Source organism: Halichoerus grypus, chromosome 2 (genome assembly GCF_964656455.1).
Source record: "Halichoerus grypus chromosome 2, mHalGry1.hap1.1, whole genome shotgun sequence".
NCBI classification, from domain to species: domain Eukaryota; kingdom Metazoa; phylum Chordata; class Mammalia; order Carnivora; family Phocidae; genus Halichoerus; species Halichoerus grypus.
Genome location: NC_135713.1, coordinates 132,146,068 through 132,168,743, shown reverse-complemented (window position 1 = coordinate 132,168,743; position 22,676 = coordinate 132,146,068). Strand labels below are relative to the sequence as shown.

Here is a 22,676-nt window from a genome sequence, read left to right as displayed (position 1 = left end):
TATGGAATAGCAGTGTCTGGGAAGTGAATTTAATCTCTACAGATTTAGGACGATTGCCAAAAAGATTCATTGATTTTTTTTTTCCAGAAGCGCAATCTTTTATTGTATAAATGTCAGAAGCTTCAAATTATTAGGAAATGTGTCAAGAAGCTCAAGGTATAATAACATTCTTTAGAGAGCTTGATTCCGAAGACAGTGCAATGAAACGTTCAGAAAGAAAACATGTCTTATGTTCTTAGAGAATAAAGCTCTGGGATTCGTTTTAATTTGTCATTTTGAACAGGATGAGGCCTCCACTGGGTACTTCGATGCAAAAGCCCTGGGTATGATGTACAGACTTTCCTCAGGCACCCACAGCTTTACAGAGACTTCAGCAGTCCTGGCCAAGAAGATATGGACTTGGGACCTGGGGCTTTGGAGCTAAACTATGAAAAATCACTGGGATTTGTCCTGGTGAAGAGGTCATGAAGAGGGGGTCATAAGAAAAGGACACAATATTAGGAGCTATGTCACCAGCTCAGGCAGAGCTTTTCTCTGTCCTAAAATCAAGGGACTATTCTTAGCACTGGGCAATGTATTACTTAGGGTGATTCTTATCACAAGTAATATAAAGTCTACTCTAATCGATTTGAATAAAAAAGAAAATATAGTGGTTCACATATCTGAAAAGTCCAGAAGTTGGGTGGGCTTCAAGCATGTGGGATTCAGAAGTCAATGATATCATGAAGGTGTGAGCTCCATTTATTATTGTGATTGCGCTCTAGCTTGTGCATGGGATTCGTTCTCAGGCTAGCTTCTATCTATACTCGACTCCATCCTTTGTCTAAAGATCTTAAGGTAAAGTCCTAAGTTTCATGCAGATTTGACTGCTGCTCTCATCAGAGGGTTCAAAGTCATGGATTGGCTTAGCCTGGGACCTCTTGGAGGCCCAAATGGAAAGCAGGAGCTCTTAGGCCCCAGCAGTATGCTGGTGCAGTGGCCAATAGCAGAGTTTACAGAGATGGGCACAGTCTTCTTTCTGGACAAATAAAGGTTGACTCAAAGGCCAGAAGGTACAGAGCCTCTTGCAAACCTCTGCACACCAATATGTTAATGTTTTCAAGCTAGACTGAACACTTGGTAACCTATCTTCACTGCCTCAACAACATGATCTATTTATTGAGCTTATCACTCAAGGCTTCCTGGTGTGAGTTCATCTGAACTTTCCAGTCGAGACTTCCACTGTTCTTCAGCAGGAACCCTACATTCCACCTGGGCTGTTCTGATCTCACCTCCATGCTCTTCCTCACTCTTCCCCCACCCTTCATTTGAGCAGTCACACCCGACACAGCCCTGAATGTTGTATTGGAGGAGGCACAGGAGAGTAACTACAAATGGACTTGCTGGAATAAGACTGTTGGTTCAGACTCAGCTCTATTAGCAAGTTATTTACCCTCACTCAGCCACAATTTCCTTGTATTTAAAAGGAGAATAGAATGGTTCCTAATTCAAGCATTGTTGCAAGCATCAAATGAGTTACTATATGTAAAAAACTTAGAACAATGCCTGGCACTTAGCATGCATTCAATAAAAGTTAGCTATTATTATATAATTCTTTATGAAATCATTCTCTGACCATCCCACATCTCTCCTCCCTTTGAACTACTTTGCTATTTTGGCTTGAATTCCTCATTCCACACTTACACATCTGTATGGTCAGATCACTTATATGGGATAGGAGGCTTCTATTAGATACTTCCTATTTCTCTGTATAATTCAATGCTATAACTCTGTATTATACATATCTACATATCTAGCAAATATTTAATGAAGAAATGGAATGTGGCTAAGAGTATTCCTTTTTTTTTTTTAAAGATTTTATTTATTTATTTGACAGAGAGAGGGACAGCGAGAGAGGGAACACAAGCAAGGGGAGTGGGAGAGGGAGAAGCAGGCTTCCCGCAGAGCAGGGAGCCCAATGTGGGGCTCGATCCCAGGACCCTGGGATCATGACCTGAGCCGACGGCAGACGCTTAACCAACTGAGCCACCCAGGCGCCCCTGGCTAAGAGTATTCCTATGCATATTCAGAAAGGATCACAGGTGGCCAAAAGTACCATCTGAAAACACCCATGAAAATTCACCTTTTCAACAAATATTGTTTTGTGTACAATAAATTAAAACATTAAGTCTATGGAGCTAGGGAAAAGTTGATCTGCTGGTTATGTGTTACAGGCTTAAAAATTCCATTCTTTACCCAGGAAATACTTAGTGAGGGTTATGATGATTTCTGCCTTTCGGAATATTCTTGGGAAATTTACTAGGTACAGGAATATCGAAGTAAACAGGACAATTTCAGACCTAACAGAAAAAGTAAACATTAAATATTACCAATGTTAAGAGAAGTGTAAAGGAAAAGTACGAATCCTATATAGTGAATGGGTATGTTCATCAGTTTGGGATGTGGCCCCAACTTTCTCCATCCCCCAGATGTATAGATGAGCAGAGCACTATTGGCACACATAGAAAGCTGTTATAGGTCCATTACATGCAGATAACAATAGCTTATCTGTATGACGTTATATACTTTCTATAGTACTTCCCTATTTCTCATCTGATATTCACCATTATATGTTACAAAGAAGATATTATTCTCTCAATTAAAGGTTGAAGAGACTAAATTAGTTGAGAGGAGTTAAATGCTATTTTCAAGATCAGAAACTTAGAGAGGAGTGGAGCTGACAGTGGGTCTTAATGACTCCATGATCAGTAATCTCTCCATATTCTCCTCTTGGGGCCCCTCCCCCTCCAATTCTTCTAGTATCAACTGCTGTTTACATATATTTGATGAGAAGAAAAGGGTGAATATAGTGAGTATATTTGTGATAGCAAATGTGGCAGTCCTTTAAGGACTATCAGATTGGATATAAAAAGAAAATTTATTGGCTTAGCATTTATTTGTCTATTGCAAATGATATTCACCTACCAAGATATCCCTTCTGTTTTTTTACACGCTAATCCCATTTCATCCTTGGAGATTCAGCTCAAGTGTGCCTCATTCAGGAAGCATTCCCAGGTCATTCTTCTAAGTCTCTCTTCTCCTTTGCTGAGCTCACACATCACATATATTTACTTCTCTGTCTTCTTTGAGGAGGATGAACTCCTTAGAGCAGGTTCCATGCCTCATCCATCTTTAGTGTCTAGTATAGTAGTATGGTGAGGGGTGGGGAGAGAAAGAGGAAGAGGAAGAAAAATAGAGAGAGAAGGAATATAAGAAAGAAAGAGAGAAAAGGAAGGAGATGGTATTACACAGTGCCTTCCTAATTACTTTAAAAAGTTTAGTTTTCAAGTTACGTTCTTGAACTCCATGAGAGAAATAAACTCCAAAGAAGTTCTTTAAAATCCTAATGTACCCAACTCATCTCTTTTATTTACAGAAAATTAATAGCTGCCTTACCTGTGGATTAAAGTCAGCAGCTGATGAATAAGAACAGTTTAAAATCACATATAGCTCTGCAAAAGGAAGACAGCTAGACTAGAAGTCAGGATATATGGGTTCTAAGTTTCACTTCATAGCTCTGGATCTCATTCTTTGTAATCGGAAGAGTTCTGTACTAGGAATTTCAAAGGTCCCTTCTGGTTTAAAACATTGTATGATGAAAACAAACTTTTATGGGGGGTATGGAATAAACCAAAAATGTACCATATATTATATAAGCAAGGGAGAGAAATCAGATTATAATGATACAGTTAGACAAAACTGAAGTCCCCAATATACCTAATATTGCGGAAAAGAAAGGCTCTTTATTCCAGATGGCTAATTGAATCAAAGATTTGTGTGAATGCACATGAAAATGGCATGCATAGACATAAACTTGGTACTAAATAAATCAGAATAATCATGAAGCTTTTTCTCATGTAAAAACTTCTATTTATAAGCAAAGATAAAAGAGTAAAGGACAGAATAGAGATAAAGGAGCACATGTGATTCATTTATATACTCAAGGTTCATGGCTTTTAATGACAGATGAAAGGAAATTATTTTTTTCTTGGATATATTACAAGCTATTTGTAGAGACTGAATACTATTTCAGTTAATTTGTATAGAAGCTTCTACTCTTGCTACTAAAAAAGGCTTTTTTTTTTTTGCAGTCTGACTTTTAACAATCAAAGAGATTAAATAGAGCATATGTTGAGACTATCCATCTTTGGCATCCCAACTGTCTTCTCATCAAAAAAAAAAAATCATATCACATAAATAACACATTAGTGGCTGTATCTCTTGCTTGATGAAACTTTTTTCTTTTCCAAGGAGCCCTATCTCTCTGGCATAGAAAATCTGGGGCAAAGGGGATGAAAGGATACTGGACACAAAATCAATTCTTTTTCTCTTTAAGATACAAATACGGTGAAGGAAAGAAAAAGATAGCAGATTAGTTAACCATCAAAATGCCTGAACCATAATGGACAAATGCTATTATTATTATTATTATTATTATTATTATTATTGTCAGTATATCTGCACCAAATTCCTTAGCTGTTAATAGAGGTGTAGGTAAATGTTGTTAGGAGCAATCCTGAGAAATTACAGCAAAGCAACTACATATTGTTTATACCCTATCAGTAATAAACCAGTACAAACTGAGGGCAGAGATTCCAGTTGCTGCTAAAACAGTTCTATCCTTGACCTCGCAGATCAGGGTCAGAGCTATAGAATAGCCAAGGAGGTTTAAAGGTTGGGGACATTACATAAAGATCTGGTATTTTATAAGACAATATAAAATATTGTTGGGGCCACATCCCAATATAAAATATTGTCTTATAAAATTAAAATAAATTATGAAAGATCATTTATTCAGCAACAGATAAATGGAGGTCAAAAGCAACATTGGGAAGGATATGTTGAATTTGGCTTACAATGAACAGTGTCTTGGGAAAGTTGTCATTCTTGTCACAAACTGCAAAAATGTGACTTGACTATCAATCATTCCATAGCCCACATATGGACTGTCCTTCATTTTCTAAAAGCTATGAAAATTACAGATGGCAACAGCCTTCAAGAAACTAAACAGCAACTTAGTAATGAGGTGTTTGAAGGAATCATGTTGAGACAAACCAGGCTCCAGATAAATCAGTGTATTTTTACTTATTGTTGAAAAGTCCCATGACCAGATTTTTTTGACAGCAGAGAGAACCTGTAACATTTCTAGTGGGTGTTTTCTAAGAGACGGTGAATAGAAAGTCTTTTTTTTTTCTCCCAGGAAGCCAAACACCAATCTTGCCTAAAAAAACAAACAAAAGACTTCGTATCTAGTAGGAGATTTTGGGAACTAAGACTGTTTTCATTTCTCTTTGGTTTCTTTTTTTTTTTTTTTTTTTAATTTTTTTTATTGTTATGTTAATCCCCATACATTACATCATTAGTTTTAGATATAGTGTTCCATGATTCATTGTTTGTGCATAACACCCAGTGCTCCATGCAGAACGTGCCCTCCTCAATACCCATCACCAGGCTAACCCATCCTCCCACCCCCCTCCCCTCTAGAACCCTCAGTTTGTTTTTCAGAGTCCATCGTCTCTCATGGTTCTTCTCCCCCTCCGATTTCCCCCCCTTCATTCTTCCCCTCCTGCTACATCCTTCTTCTTCTTTTTTTCTTTCTTAACATATATTGCATTATTTCTTTCAGAGGTACAGATCTGAGATTCAACAGTCTTGCACAATTCACAGCGCTTACCAGAACACATACCCTCCCCAGTGTCCATCACCCAGTCACCCCATCCCTCCCACCCCACCCCCCACTCCAGCAACCCTCAGTTTGTTTCCTGAGATTAAGAATTCCTCATATCAGTGAGGTCATATGATACATGTCTTTCTCTGTTTGACTTATTTCGCTCAGCATAATACCCTCCAGTTCCATCCACGTCATTGCAAATGGCAAGATCTTATTCCTTTTGATGGCTGCATAATATTCCATTGTATATATATACCACCTCTTCTTTATCCATTCATCTGTTGATGGACATCTTGGCTCTTTCCACAGTTTGGCTATTGTGGACATTGCTGCTATAAACATCGGGGTGCACGTAGCCTTTCGGGTCCCTACTTTTGTATCTTTGGGGTAAATACCCAGTAGTGCAATTGCTGGATCATATGGTAGCTCTATTTTCAACTTTTTGAGGAACCTCCATACTGTTTTCCAGAGTGGCTGCACCAGCTTGCATTCCCACCAACAGTGTAGGAGGGTTCCCCTTTCTCCGCATCCCCGCCAACATCTGTCATTTCCTGACTTGTTAATTTTAGCCATTCTGACTGGTGTGAGGTGGTATCTCATTGAGGTTTTGATTTGGATTTCCCTGATGCCGAGCGATATTGAACACTTTTTCATGTGTCTGTTGGCCATTTGGATGTCTTCTTTGGAAAAATGTCTGTTCATGTCTTCTGCCCATTTCTTGATTGGATTCTTTGTTCTTTTGGTGTTGAGTTTGATGAGTTCTTTATAGATTTTGGATACTAGCCCTTTATCTGATATGTCATTTGCAAATATCTTCTCCCATTCTGTCAGTTGTCTTTTGGTTTTGTTGACTGTTTCCTTTGCTTTGCAAAAGCTTTTTATCTTGATGAAGTCCCAATAGTTCATTTTTGCCCTTGCTTCCCTTGCCTTTGGCAATGTTTCTAGGAAGAAGTTGCTGCGGCTGAGGTCGAAGAGGTTGCTGCCTGTGTTCTCCTTTAGGATTTTGATGGACTCCTGTCTCACATTGAGGTCTTTCAACCATTTGGAGTCTATTTTTGTGTGTGGTGTAAGGAGATGGTCCAGTTTCATTCTTCTGCATGTGGCTGTCCAATTTTCCCAACACCATTTGTTGAAGAGACTGTCTTTTTTCCATTGGACATTCTTTCCTGCTTTGTCAAAGATTAGTTGACCATAGAGTTGAGGGTCCATTTCTGGGCTCTCTGTTCTGTTCCATTGATCTATGTGTCTGTTTTTGTGCCAGTACCATACTGTCTTGATGATGACAGCTTTGTAGTAGAGCTGGAAGTCCGGGATTGTGATGCCGCCAGCTTTGCTTTTCTTTTTCAACATTCCTCTGGCTATGCGGGGTCTTTTCTGGTTCCATACAAATTTTAGGATTATTTGTTCCATTTCTTTGAAGAAAGTGGATGGTATTTTGATGGGGATTGCATTGAATGTGTAGGTTGCTCTAGGTAGGATTGACATCTTCACAATCTCTTTGGTTTCTAATTTAGAAAAACTCAGCATCAGTTAATGGGGTGCACTTTAAGTAGAAAGCCTAAGAATATGCCTGTATTATGTAGAAAAAAACATCCTAGTGTTTTACCTTAGTAAGATTCACAATTCAGACATGCATGATAAGGTCCTAAATTCAACCACCCTCAGACTAACGCCGATACTCGAGCTCTACATTTTGTGACATCTTCATGTATTTCAATATATGAAACAGCATTCATTAGGCTAAAATTTCTTGAGAAAATCACCTATAGATTTGTAGTGAATTTTTTTTTCAAGACTGACTCTTCTCTCTTTTTCAACATGCAGCAGAGTTCAGAGAAGATTACAATGAACATCTGTATACCCATCACCTAGAGTCTACCATTAACACTTTACTTGCTTTACCATCCATCCATCTGCCTATCCATCCCTCTAGGTATCAATCAATCCATCTTATCTTCTGATGCATTTCAAAGTGCATTGTAGACACCAGTGCACTTTCCCCCAAATACTTCATCATGCATATCATTAGCTGGAGTTCGATGTTTGTTTACAGTTTTAGTCTTTTGACGCAAAATTGACAGTGAAAAGAACACAGCTAAAATGTGCATTCTTAGTTTTGAAAAATGCATGCATCCGTGTTACCCCAACTCCTAGCAAGACATCAAACATCTCCATTATTGCAGAAAGTTCCCTAATGCGCCTTCAGTATATTGTTGGGAGTATCAGCACTTTGTTCTTTTTTATTGTTGAGGGATATTTTGTTATGATTATAGTACAATTTATTAATTCTCCTGTTTATGGACTTGAAGGCTGCTTCCGATTTTTGACTGTTATTAATAACGCTGCTGTAAAATTCCTATGCATGTGTTTAGAATCTCACTCCATTACAGGTATTCTCAGTCTCGTCCCACAAAACTAATGACCCATTTTCTTTATGTGGAAGGCTGTGCACTTCTGGCCACAAAATAAGTTTAAATTTCAGGCCCTGCTTCTTGGACTTGATGGATTCAGTGGAGTGTTTCTGTTTTGTTTTGTTTTGGTTTTCTTTTTTTTTTCCATTGAACATTTGAGCACAGATGGAAAGAATAAAGAAAAGGAAGTAATGACCTTAGGCATATTCTTGAAGTGTGAACGCACTGTTTTCTTCTAATAACTTATATGTGAAATGCCAGTTTGCAACTCTAGGAGAAAAAAATAGAAGCATTGCTGTATAATCTCTGTACTTCTTCCATAAAGATTGACTGTGACTTAAAATAGCCTAGGGTTATTAATGCTGTAAATCTCTCTGAAAGAGATTTCAGTGCTTGTTCTTCTTGCTCTCAAAAAAAAAAAAAAAATGCAGTGTACCATAGATCTCACATAAATGACACAATTTCAAACTCTATCAAGATTAGACTTTTACTAATGCTTGGGGCTAAAATGAATTATGGAATTCTTAAATATTTCTCTAACCAAATGCGCTGAAACAAAACTTTCTGCTACAGAAAGACCATTTCCAATGGCTACCTGAACACTTGAAGCTTTGACTTCTGGAAGACTACACAAGAATGAGGATTATATTATTGAATTAGTTCTTCAAAGGAATTAGAAACAACTAATCATACGTGATTCTAAGTTACAGGGTGGGGTGGCTAGGAGTGAGTATAAAGATTCCATCTCAATTACCAAGTTTTACGTCAAGAGTTATTATGATGCTATCTAAAATTTTCTTTTCTGGAACCCATTACTACATGAACACACAATTGGAAACTCTGTGTACATGAAACAAATGATTCCTCTTAAACACAGATTTTAAAAAAATAAAATATATATAGAAAGAGGGTATATATTTATTCCAACCATTTTTAAAAACAATTCAGCTATGGGGCTATTTCGTCTCTATCCATTCACCCACAATAGTTCATTTCGAAGACTTCTGTGTTTTTCAGGAAGGCAAATGTAGACTATAAGGTATTACAAAGAAAAGGAGATAAAGTTGTATTATTAGGTTAATATCAAGAAAGTTATATGTATGTGTAATGTACATAATTCATAGAATGATAAAAATTAATAGTAAGCTTACTGAAGTGAGTATCATACCAGCATTTGATATGACAGTAATAGCAGATCCTTTCAAAATTTTATTCTTACTATTTTTCTTTTAGATTATAACAGAAAAGGGCCAATGGGCAATGTTTCCTTAGCTATCTAGGTCAGGAAAGCCATCTGGCACTCATTTTAATCACCACGAGAGCCTTGAAGGAACCAATAAAGGCTGTACTAATATTCCGATCTATTCACTAATGGTGATAATCAGAACATCTGGTCAGGGTTTTCCTTTACAAAGGTCTCCTCCAAGGATTATATGAGGTAGTGAAGCTCCTATTGAGCTGTGATGACTATCAACAACAGCTTCCCACACCCATCTTTGCCTGGCTCTAGCCTGACTGACCATCTTGTCTTTGCCTATGGCCCAAGCCAATCTACATTCTAAATATAATCTGAGTGTTTATAGGCAGCATGCCATTCACGGATTCTAAGAAGCAACCTCAGCCTCCACTATTGTTGCTCTAAGTTTGTGGCTGTTCATAAATGATTTACGTAGACTCTAAGTTCTTTTAGTCTGGACACTGTCTTGGGTTCCTGCTGTTATACTGTTATTGTTCAGCATCCACTTCGGTAGCTCACCCTTAACTCTTTAACCTCCCCAGTGTATCTTTTCTCTGTTTCCTTCCAGACTTGAGGTATTGTTTCTCAAAAGCCCCTTGATTCCTTCCTCTTCTGTACATCTCTTGACCTCTCTATATTAGACCCAGTGGTTTTAGATTTATCTCTACTTTAGCCAGCGCAAATTTTATGTATACTAGAATAATAACTGGACCAGAAATCTGAGATATATGGACCCTAATTTGGACTTAACTCTAACTAGCATTGCAATCTTCTGGGATCGCCAGGGATTTTTATTCATTTATACCATGGAGAAAGCATCTCTTCAATTTTGCTTCTAGTTCCAACATCCTATAATTTTGTAAATATCTTTATGATGATAATAATTAAAATCTACCATCTGCTAATATCTAGATTCAGTCATGTTCAGAATTTCTCAGTTATGAGGACCATCCCCAAATAAATGAGACTATCTAGTCAATAGAGAGATTATCTGCCAGTTCTCAGCATGGTTGCAGAAAAGAGATACCTGGGAAACTTTTACAGAATCTATTGCCTGGGGCCCATTCAGACCAATCAAATCTAATGACTGAGAGCAGGGCATATGTATCGCATAAAAGCTCACACATGTAATTCTAATGTACAGCTGAGATTATGAACTACTATACTAAGCAATATGAGTCATTTTATTGGACACAGATTCTAAAAACAACCATTTCAAGGGGGTGAATCAGACAAAGTATTTCCTGGAACAACATAGGATATTAATAAATAAGTACATGAATTCAAGAAGCAAATTGTCCTGTCAGCACAGACAAATCTTACCCTTTAGAAAATATCAATATAATGACTTTTGGCCCCAAACTCTCTTATATATACATAGGGTTGATCTAGAAGACTCACAAACCCTTTAAATATGACAGAGATGCTTCCCTTTTGGAAATTGTTGCATTTCCCTTAATAAGCTGGTAACATATATTCTTCTGAATCAAGAGTTCAGCAGAATTCTGCTTGTGGTGCTAACACCACAGACCGGCAGACAGTGTTGACCAGGTAGATCGCCTGGGTTTACTTGACTGATGACGAATTAATCTCATTACCTTTCCACACTCCTGCTGGTAACAGTGAAATTTCACACATATTCACACAACTGTGAAATAATAAGAGTGAAGGACAAAGCCCACGAGTGAGGTAAAATGGAGAACAGAAGTAATCACCGTGTATTACCCCTGCAAAAATCAATAAAGCAAATATGTTCTTTTTAAGTGTCATATTACAATAATATTTTTTTCTGAAGACTGTTGTCTGCATCCAGCTTAAAAAGGCATCTGCTTGTGTTTGCTTAAAACAAAAGGGTGGTTGACTTAATGAATTATTTACAGGCAGGCAATATGGCAACAGTGTCATTACGAACTCTCTTCTAAGATCTCCTCTGGCTACTCCTGGCAGGGTGTCAATTTGCTTGTTTTTATGGTAGGTGCATGAAAATTGTGAAGCTATTCAAAGAAATGAGATTCTGCCATTGCACTTACTAAGGCACACAAACCCAGTAAGAAAGCCATAGTGACAAGAATGGCAGAAACATTTATTAGGCATTAAAATGTGTAATGTAGAGCTCATGGAAAGAAGGAACTATTAGAATTACATAAAGCTGAGCGCAGCCTTGAAAATAGGCCCCAAGCCTAAAAGAAATCAGGACAGGCCTGTAAGAGGACCTGAGGAAGGAAAAAAAAAAAAAAGTATACTCTGTGACTTCTTTCTTTTTTCTGTGATGTATACTACCTATCTCTCGGGATCTGCACGGCAGGGGAGGAGTGGGAGTGCTTCTGCATCACATGATGAAGTAGAAGAAATTAAAAATCAACTTTGGAGTTTTAAGAAACCAAAATAAAAGGCTTAAAAGGAAAAATTATGGACACAAAGTAACACAACATAGTAAAATCTACTATTTTTAGAACATCCTATCAATCCCAAATTTGCTAAAACTTCCTTCTATAAAACCAGAATATCTAGACAGACAGCCTATTAAGGTGATGGTCAGAAGCAGGTCAAATTCCAGGGGAGGCCAAAAAGAACACACTTCACAGAGGAGATTATAACCTTCCTTCAGGTCAGAACTACGTGTATGTGGCTCAATGCTCTGACGATAATCACTCATCAATGAGACTGGCTGATGGAGTGATTTGATGAAACAGAAATTTCAGTTTATCAAAATATCCCCGGGACAAGATTTTGTAAACTAGAATCAGTTACTATGGGTAATTTCTTCCCCATGAGCCCACAGTGCCAGTCTCCAAATTTGGGAAAGAGGCTATGAAGAGAGTGAGTAGGAGGTGTAGTTGTGTATTTACACCTTCAAAACTCTGGTGATTGCCAGCAGTGTGCTGGGCCCCACGCTAAGCCTGGAACATTCGATGGTGAGCCAGGCCTCCATCCTCCCGGCCTTCATGGACCTTAGAGTCTAGGAGGGAATTTTTGTTGAAACCTCTGAGGGGCTTTCTGTGCTAGGGATTCTGGTGGAAAACTAGTACGTTTATCTCCAAATGCTTATTATACTCTGAGGGTCATAAAGTATAGCTATTTTTTTTTTCCTATTTGAATCAAGGACACGGTCAAAATAGTAGATTTTCTTATGAACTCTTTGAAAGACAAACTCCTAAATGCTGATAAAAATGTGACCCAAGTATGATTAAGCGTCACTGATATCGAATGCTTGAGCTACACGACCTCTCAAGATGGCGCAAATAGCTTCTATCGTAAAAAATAGCAGCTGTGAGCTACAAAGCCCTCTGGTAGGATTGCAGGACCAGCACACACATTCAGATTGTAGCTGGAGCATTTTCCAGTTTGAAGGATGGGAGAATTGGGCAAATCACCCCCTTCCCACCAGGAGTGAGGACTTCTCTGACTAACAGCTTTGAGACTCTGTTCAAAGGAAGTAAGAAATGAGTAATCACCAAGCCAGCAAGTAGGACTGATTAATTTGCTCTGGCCCTAGTCACAGATCAAATTCACCAGAAAATTGCCAAAGTACATTTGCTCTTTTGTAGTTCTAGAAATAAATTTAAAGTTGGGATTACCAACTCTACTGGTCTTTTTATCTTTTTGTGGTTCCTGTAGCCATGTGATTTTTATGCACAGACAGTAGCAGTAAAGACAGGGCTAAGGGTATGGACTTTGATGCTCAGGAATCCGGGGCAAAAGAACGGACCCTTTCCAGGCACAAGCTGTGCAGCTTTGGATAAGCCACTTAACCTTTCTGAGCTTCAATTTTCTCACTGGGAAATATGGAAAATAATAATAGTTACTATGATAATACCTAAAGCAATGATTGCCATGAAGGTTCAGATAATTAATGTAACAGTTCTTAGTCTAATAAGTAATAATACATGCTCAAAACTGTTAGATTTATATTATTATCATTGTCATGATTTTAGTTTCCCTACCAATGGACTCCTCTGACAATCCTTTAATATTAAGCCAACATAGCAATTTCTTCTAAGTCATATGTGACCCCAAGTCTACTACTTGCATACGGGAGCTGTTATACAAGAGGAAGGCAGGAAAAGAATACTATTTCAAAATTAGTCAGACATTTATGTATGTTGACTGTAAACTATAACTTCTCTGGAGAAGGCAGGCTTTGTCTCTCTTATTTGCAACTCATTTGACCCCCAACTAGAGGACCTCTGATGTGTGTGTATCAAGGGCAAAGACAACAGGGCCACTACACTAAGGACAGTGGGAAAAGAAAAGAGGTTAAGGGCTCTTCCTTGCCTCAACAGAGTACTCTTCAAATTGGTTTCCTTTAGGGCTTATTTTCTCTTTGGAATAGCTTCCTTTTTTTTTTTTTTTTCCCCTCCTTCAAAGTCCTCTTCGCTCCCAAGCCACAGCTGAGAGATTTAAAGTTGTCTCCTGTTCAGGAAGAGCCTTCTGAAATGGGAAGGTGTTGAAAAACTGGGATGAGATCCATTGGAAAGGAATAAAGGAAACTCTGCTCTAGAAAGAAAGTCTTTTTCCCTTGGGTAGGGCTTTCATTTCGCTGTGTTGGTGTGGCTCAAGGACCAAAACCAAGGAAGAGAGACCAATGGGATCTGTCTTCCTCAGTCACCAAGTTGAAGGCCACAGAGGGTCCAGAAGCTCCAGAATTATGAATGCACTGGCTGAGAGGGTCTTTTCTGAAGCACCTCTTCTTCAGAAGTATCTGCTGCAGAATTCCAGGATTCAAATTCCGTTAGTATACTCCAGAGTACTGAGGAACAGAAGTGATGTTTCTCAACATTTTAAGTACCAAATGCCATTTAATTAAGCACTCCTTGGGAAGCCACAGTTGACTGGGATCTTGCTCCTTTAATTTTAATATTTCTACTGAGCTGACAGCACAGTCCTACCAATAAGACCTGTCATGTAAGGCCTGTAATCAGTAAACAACCAAGGAATATAGAATCCAATAGGCACTATCATTTCTTTTTTTACTTCCTTATAGTATCAATTTTGTGTTCATTTTTAAGTTTTAAAAATTAATATATTTAAAAATAAAGAAACCTATTTAAAATATATTTTATGCTATTACAATGTCTTTTGTTTATACAGGGGCTTATTGTTTTTAAAGTATTCACACATATATTATGGAATTAAGACAATAATCATACCTAGTTTATTGTTATCTCAATTTAACAGACAAATAAACTGACAGAGAGGCTGTATCTTGCATAAGGCCCCAAAGTTAAAGAGGGACAGAAGTAGGAAATAAGCCCAGATGCCCTAAAACTGAGTTTTAGATCTCTTTCACCTCATTGCTGTTGACTTTCTGTTATGTTATCAAAGCAGAGAGGAATTTTGTATCCCAATGGCTTTTAACTTATTTTTAGCACTGACTTCATTCCTCAAATGAAATGTCATGCTTAAACCAGATGCATGTGATGAATAAAAGTGGGTGGTAGACCATCTGCTTGATTCCCCCCACCGCCACACCACCTCCATCTTGGAGAGGTCTCTGAGGAACTACCACTAAATCCAAAGGGCTTCTCAGAGTACAGTTTGAAGACACTTAGCATCTAGATATGTCTCATCCCCTCTGGGCATAATCACAGTGGGTACTACTCGTTACACAGTTTTTTGGTTTTTTTAAAGATTTTATTTATTTATTTGACAGAGAGAGACAGAGAGAGAGGAAACACAAGCAGGGGGAGTGGGAGAGGGAGAAGCAGGCCTCCTGAGGAGCAGGGAGCCCGATGCTGGGCTCGATCCCAGGACCCTGGGACCATGACCTGAGCCGAAGGCAGATGCTCAACGACTGAGCCACCCAGGCGCCCCACTGGTTACACAGTTTGTGGAATACAGTGCAAAATGGAAACATGGGCTCCATGTTAAAAAATTAAGAATTTCAGGATGGTAATGGCAGAACCAAGCCTGAGGCCCCCATAAGCGAGGGTTCTATGTGATTATACACACTGCATGTCTGGGAAGCCAGCCCTGTGTGCGGACCTGAAGTTATCTAACCCTTTTACTAAATGGTCTCTAGACCAGCATGTTTATCTTTTCTCAATGATCCTTGTCTATGCTCTAGTTCATTCTCATATTTCTGTTTCTGTTGGGAAAGGGCCATTAAAACTATTCAAACTATATTGTAACGGGGTAATTTTTAAGTTTTCAAAAAAAAAAAAATTTCTCCCCATGCCTGCACACCAGATCTCACTCTAGCTCAAAGTAGACACCCATATTCGGAAGGAGATTAATTTTTTTTTTTTTTTAAAGAAGCCTGAAGTAAAATACATTCATTTTATGTCATGGAAGCTCACAGCTTGGGAGTGGATACTGAAAATTCCTTTCATCTCCTCCTCCTAATCCTTAACCCACCGTTATAATACCAACTATCCGTCTGGGTGGGCTAAGTGAATAGGCTGTACCGCTAGACTGGGACAGAGACACTGCCGTCTGTTCATCACACCTGTCTCATGTTGGTCCTGGACACCCGGGGAGATGACGTTTCCGAGGCTCTCCTGCACTTACGTGGCAGTAGAGTGAAGAAGGAGTGATGTTTACCACTTCCAAGCCTGGCCCCAAACCTGTACATTCCTCCAAGCACATGCTTTTTCCTCAGCTGCAGCCAAACACAGAGAACCCAGAGGGGAACACAGATACCTTAGAAGATGAAAGAGCCAGAACATGGAAAGATCCCAGGGTCCCCAAGTAAGTCCATACAACAAGCATCTTGGTCCCCAATACTGGTCCACATTGGACTGTGAGGTGACTGAGAAGAAATCTGTACTTTATTATGCGACTGAGATTTGGGGTGGTTGTTTTCACAGCTAGCATTACTTTACTTATATATAGTACAGAAAAGATATTTCTAACATTATTGTGGCTCAGCAGGAGTTAAAAAGACATAAGTGAGCATTTCAAATAAGGTTCTCCGTCTTCCGATCCCAGGAAATTTGTGTGAGGAGACGCATAGAAGACAGTACAATGGGGAGAGTTATAGGGCCATATATATGTCTCTTGAGTTTTCCTTTTTGGGCATCATCTTGGAGAAAAGAAGGCATGTTAAGTACATTGTCAGGATCATTTCTTGCCCTTATCTTTATTTGTGACTTTCAAAGGAGACTTTCTGACCCCAGTAAAGGATAAATCATATCAACCCAGTGATGGACCAGGTCCAGGCAGAGGGAACCCCTGTTATCCAGCTTTCCCAAGCATCCCCTGGTTCTTACGTGGTGTAGACAGAATATGTGGTACAGTCTCCCTGGAGGAGAGTCTAGAGGGATTGCTTATGTGAGGAAACAGGGCTGTCTGGCATGGGCAGCTGAGGAGATAACCGAGACGGGGCCAAGTGGAAGTCAGAGCCATGTCTCACAGAAGTCAACAGAAAGAGCACAAACCCAAACGAGGTCAAATCCACCAGAGAGTGCTATTGGGCCCTGAATGAAGTGGATCAAGATCACAAGTGACCCGACCACAGAGTTTCCCTGGGAACACCTTCAGAGCAAGCAGCACATGGATAAGAGGCAAGAAGCTTGGGTAGAAGGGCCCTAACTATTCTCTCTCCTGGAACGTTTCATAAGTCACCTCGTTCAAGCAACATGCCCAGATAACGTCACAAGGAAAGAAACAGGACATGGGAGCTACCTCAGAGAAAAACATGCTTAGTCAAAAGACTGAACACTGTAACTGGGCTGCTTAAATTATCCAAATGGATTATACTTTAAACAGGATTGGACATTTACCAGGTTTTTTTTTTCCTGTTAATCACGAGGTGGGAGATGGGGAGTTGGCAGGGGATGGAGGTGTGGGGGTGTGTGGATAGTGACAGGGTTGGAAGCTCAGATCAGCTTAAGGCAAAATAAAGTATTCTTGTTTTCTTTGCACATCGGAGTTCTGATAGGAGTTAAATTTGGTCAATCTTCTACCTAAGATGAAAAGAAAAGTGAACTAAATAATTTCAGACTCTGTGCTAAAACTCCTACACCTCAGAGCTCTTTCTCATGGGAAAGCCTGTCCATGACAGGTTTTTGTGGACTGAGGTCACTCCTTTTCTCCATTCAGCGGTACCATGTTTTTTAAAGGTACAATTTTCCCACCTCCATCCTTGTGCAGTAAAACACACAAGAAGGAAAAGTGTACAAAACAGTGCTAGATTTTTCATGGTTTTTCCCCAAGCAGTGCCCTGGAAAACCAAGCCTGCCAAGAACAATGTCAGAACATCAATTGACTACAGCGATAACAACATACCCAGAAGGCAGATTGTCTGACAATAAAGTTGCCAAAAAAGAAATTGCTGTACCTGTGGAGACCTTGAGTCGTTCCACGAAGGTGGTCCATAACCAGTAATAAAGGCAGCACAGAGCAGCTACGAGTTCTTCTTTTAACCCAGTGGGAGCTTCCTGAGGATTCTGAGCCATCTGGCTTTGCTGAGTCATTCCAGGAAAGATACAAGTCCTTCATCCTGAGCAATGAAAGTTTTATTTAGAAGACAACAACCACTAGCACTAAGCATTTCCCTCTTCATGCTATTCTTGAAATTTCACTTCGGTTAATGATTGAGACCAAATCCTATCCCCTGATAATGAGCTGCCAGATACAACCGCATGAATAGAAATGCGATTGTTGGTTCTCATTTTGTGTGAAACTCCTGCACTTACCCTAAGTTGCTTTAATCAACTCTTTTGCCCAATTCTTGAGTGCACCAGAATGGCCAGGTACAGTTTAAGCCACAGTGAGAGAGTTTAAACTTGACAATTTCTGAATTTAACAGTAAAATGGATGTAGAGTTTTTTGCATGGACCAGAACATTTTGGGCCATAGCAGACCTTCTCTCTTGTCTGGAGAACTTACCAGACCAAGTATTCTTGTGAGTCTGAGAAAAGGCTGAGAGCACAGAGAACAAGCATGGAAATGGGATGTAGAGTCCCTGGGATTGATGGTAAAAGTTTATAAAAGATTAAGTCCAACTCTTCAAAGTGAGGCTGACTTCTAGGTTTTTTTTTTTTTCTTTCCCTTTATCTTCAAAGTGTACACTAGGAAAGCAGAAGGAACTCAGAGAAAAAGACACAGACTTGGTGAACTTGTCCCCTGGTGAAGTATCAAGGTCTGTGTGGGTCAGGGGGTGTCACTCACTTGCAGAATAACCCAGGTCTTGATCTGTTCTCTAGGCGTTTATGCAGGGTTGGTGTTCTCCACCAACGAGCCTGTGAGCTCATTTGGGGCAGGGATATTATGTCAGCCAGGGTCTTAACAAGATGGCACACTCAAACTAGGATAGTTCAAGGAAGCTTTAAAAGAAGAAGAAAGATGTGGGCAAGGTGTAAGGAGATCACAGGGAATGGTACAGCACTCAGGATAATCAGAGAGAGACTGTTACCACCCGAAGCTCAAAGAAAGCTGGAAGAAAAGCACCCTGGTGTCTCTGCTCTGTGACATTTCCGAGTGGTCAGGTGAAAGGAGGCAGGCCAGAGAGAGGGAGAGAGTTCTCTTAACTTCCTGTCCCTCCTGCCATGGTACCCCAGGGACTGAGCCCCAAGGGGAAGCCAGAGGGCTCCAAATCCCCAGAGGCTCTTGGAGCAGAGAGCAGGGTAGAGAAGGGCAGAGAGTGGATCTGAGAGAGGCAAACGGAAGATGCCCAGCACAGACACGTTACCTTTCCTCTTTTAAATCCACAGCACTTGGCCTCAGCAACAAGCTGTTTGATTGAGAGGTTGCTCTTGGCATCTCAATGACTCTTTTTCCTTATCTGTATAGTAGCAATGCACCTGCCTGCTTCCAGGGCCCACGGGAAAGGAATGGTTTATATCTATTTGAGGCGCCCTCAAAGAAACTGACTACAGGAATGATTTGAAAGCATAATTTAAACCAAAGCAATAACGGACCCCTAAAAGCCCTGATCAAGAGTCCTAAATAAATTCACCTTCTGTAATGGCCAGGACATGTCTATGTCCTCAACTTTATGAATCAACTCCAGCATCCTGGAGTTTACATCCCTCCTTGATCAATCCTTGGTAAGGAATTTACTTCTCTAATAACATGCTTCTCAACATCACGCGGGTCCCAGAATGACCATCAAACAGAGGCAATGTGAACAGCTGGGACTATCTGATGGTAGTAAACACAGATGTGCCTGACAGGACATTAACTGCTTAGCACGTTGATGTAACTGACTTCCCAATGTTCGGCGAGGCTTTGTAGTCCCTGAGATGCTACTGCCTGGGTATAACGATTGCTGTGTTCCCCATCCACTCTTTGGCAAAGGTGTTTCTAGAGCATTTGATGTAGCGCTTCGGCTCGGTGTTAATTATGAGATCAGCTCAAGGCCTGTGATTTAGAGCTTGGGCCCCGAACCCTTTCAGTAATTCAGTTCCCGTAAGTCTGTGTTATTGGCTCCTGAATGCACTTGCTTAAGCTAATTAAAAAATAAGCTGAAGAAATTCATTTCTTATGCAAAATTAAATCTGATACACACACTGAATATTGCACCTTGTCATGTTCATTTCTAGCTCAGTTCTACCTTTTACTGTTCACTTTGCAGCTTGAGATTTCCCTTTTAAAACAAATGTTTGTATTCTCAAAGAGACAGATTGGCCTTTTTGAAAATATTTGGTTATGAAACAACTTTGATAAAGCATTCAAATATAAAAGAAGGGTTTTTAATGTTCTTTTGTGGCATGATCAGTCAACCAACACCATCATGCCACTGACAAATTGATAGTCTCTTGATGACATGGGAATGATCCTTCAAATACTCTGTCCTTTGCACAGGAAAACGGCACTGGTGGGCCTGGGAGGCATGAGGTATCAGTAATGTTAACCTGATGAGTGGGGAGCTGTAATCTCTACCCTGTCCTACCCAGTCTGCCTAACAGCAGCGTCATGTATATACCTTCCGTAGAGGTTGATGAAATTAAGAGCAGGCTTTTGCAAGAAACAAGATCTCCTTTCATTTTTAAATTGAAACAAACACATAAAACAAAAGCCACCCAGCCTCAGACCAGTGTTCTGTGTGTCTGTTCATGACTAGGCTTCCAGATGTAAGGGAGAAAAATCTCAGGGCAGAGTCATTTCTAACATCTTTACCCTGAGCCAACTGTCTTGGACATGCATTCTTCAGGCCCAGGCCATACTGACCTGGGAAATACATCACTGCTCCTGAAAATCTTCTGAGTCGCCTCAGACTACCGTTGAGGGGCCAAGAGCGTCACCGTCCCATAAAGCACTTGGCAAACACTTGGAAAAACTAGAGTACTCTTTTCTGTTAGAGAACTGTTGAAGTCAGGACGGCAAGCAAGCGTTCGCGCTTGGCCGTTCTGATTATTCAAAACAGTTATACGAAGTAATGATCTCAGACACTGTCAGGTGAATCCCAGGTTCAGGGGAAAAGATGGTGGGATTGGCTGGGAGGTGTTGGAGAAGTGAGGTTGGGCGATTGCATCATCCCTGCATCTGGCAGCCCCAATCCTCTGTTTTCCAGGAACTGAGATCAAGCAATGTTTCTTAATGGAATTCTGTGTTTCACAGATTATATGTGTGATGATTTTATCACAATGATTTCACAGATATAATGTATATGTACATTTATATGCATTTACAGAAAAATATAACTAAGCACATAAAATTCCAAAGGAATTCACAGAATTTGGCTAAGTAAAAAAAGTGATTTAATTTCATATTTATTTAAAGAAAAATACCTAAGTTCATAGCAGAGGTGGTAAATACGGCAAAATACTATAGCTAGAAAAGAAATTATCCAATAAATTGGAAAAAATTATGCTAGATAATAGGAATGTAGACATAAATACAGGCTGGAGGAACTTGAACTCTCTTCTTTTTCTCCTTTGATTTTAACCAATTTTCACTCTCATATCAGTGTCAGCTATGGTTTTCAGAGGAACTGTCTTAATCAACTACCAGCATTCTTTAGCTCCAAATAACATGGCAGCTTTTCAAAACCCTAAATGTTGTGGGTACCCTGGAAGAGAAAAAAGGTAAATTCTGCACCAATAATTGGCTGGCTTGGTCATCAGTCCCCAGAGGTGGGAATCACAGCAGTTAAAATCCTAGGGCACTCTCAGTGGGCCACAGGGAAAAATTATTAATGTACACTTGGAATCCTCACTATTAACTAGTTTGGAATACTTGAGTCAACCCATTACGTACATTCCTCCCATTGGGGAAAGTAAATTGAGATCAGAAGCCTGCTTGGTGATTCATGAATCAAAACAAAAGGAACTGAATGGTTTTAAGCATTTGCTTCCAAGAGATCTCTTAGAAGTCAATCAGGTGTTTGACTTGAAATTCTCTCTCTCTCTTTATACACGTAATTTTTTCTTATATACCAAGGAGGTTTATCATATAGTTATGTACTCAGGTCAGTCTAAACAATAATTCCCTCCCTTTTTTGAAAGAATTATAGTTACCTGTAGTTTTTTTTTCTTTTAATAGTAGCATTTAATAATGGTAGTGTAGGATAATGGTAATTTTACTTCAATTTCAGGAGATCCTCAAGACTCTGGCTCTGTGGGATGTTGTTACAGGAGGGAAAGTGCGTGGTCTGTAAGTAGAGGTTGATGAAGAGATGGACTGAATGCTCTTAATGAGACCATGGTGGCGGGGTGGGGGATGGTGATAGAGGAATAGCTGATCGTTCTCTGATCTCTTAGAGACCACCAATTGGGTGGGAGATAAGGGTGTACCGACTGCTCTCCTAGGCAGCAGGAGGCCAAGGGAATGGATCAGGAGAGTGCCAGGAAGTTCCAATGAAGGAAGTTTGAGCTCGGACGTCAGTTCCTGGGGCTGGAAAAATATACTCCAAGTTGTCAAGCACAAAAATAAGTACTTGCCCATCCGCACCCTGACATACCATGTGTTCTTAAACATAAAAATGAGAGTGAGAAGTAGAACAAGTAAAGGATGCCTAAAAAATTTACAGTTTTATTTTTTCATGATGGCGACATCAATTCTTTTTTAAATACTTCAAACAGAAACTAGTTTCAAAAAAAGGCATATGCTTAGTTTGACTTCTAGGTATTCGGTAATGCTAGTCTGTACCTGGAGCTCAACCAGTTCAACTCTATGAAGATAAGGTCCCTCAGCTAGTTACATGCCCAGCGGGCACAGTGTTCTGAGCATTATAGGAACTAATAAATATTTGTAGGCGGGCAGACTGACAGATTAAATGAGTCCAGATCTCTTAAAGGGAATTTTCACCTACTTATACTTATCAAGTTGGAGGTGGAGTGCAAATAGGGGATAGGATGTCTGTTTCACTACCAGGGCTAAAAGGTCCGTAATGCGTCCTATTTTCTACAGCCTTTATTTCTTAGATTTCATG

General features: G+C 39.7%; 1 protein-coding gene across 1 annotated transcript in view; it reads right to left on the bottom strand.

Annotated features, from left to right (window-relative positions):
* LOC144381148 (uncharacterized) overlaps window positions 1-22,676 on the bottom strand; it is a 638,603-nt gene that overhangs the window by 431,652 nt on the left and 184,275 nt on the right. Inside the window, exon 3 of the mRNA XM_078067564.1 lies at window positions 17,640-17,801. Coding sequence (XP_077923690.1) covers window positions 17,640-17,801 — 162 coding nt within the window. The remainder of the gene's footprint in view (window positions 1-17,639; window positions 17,802-22,676) is intronic.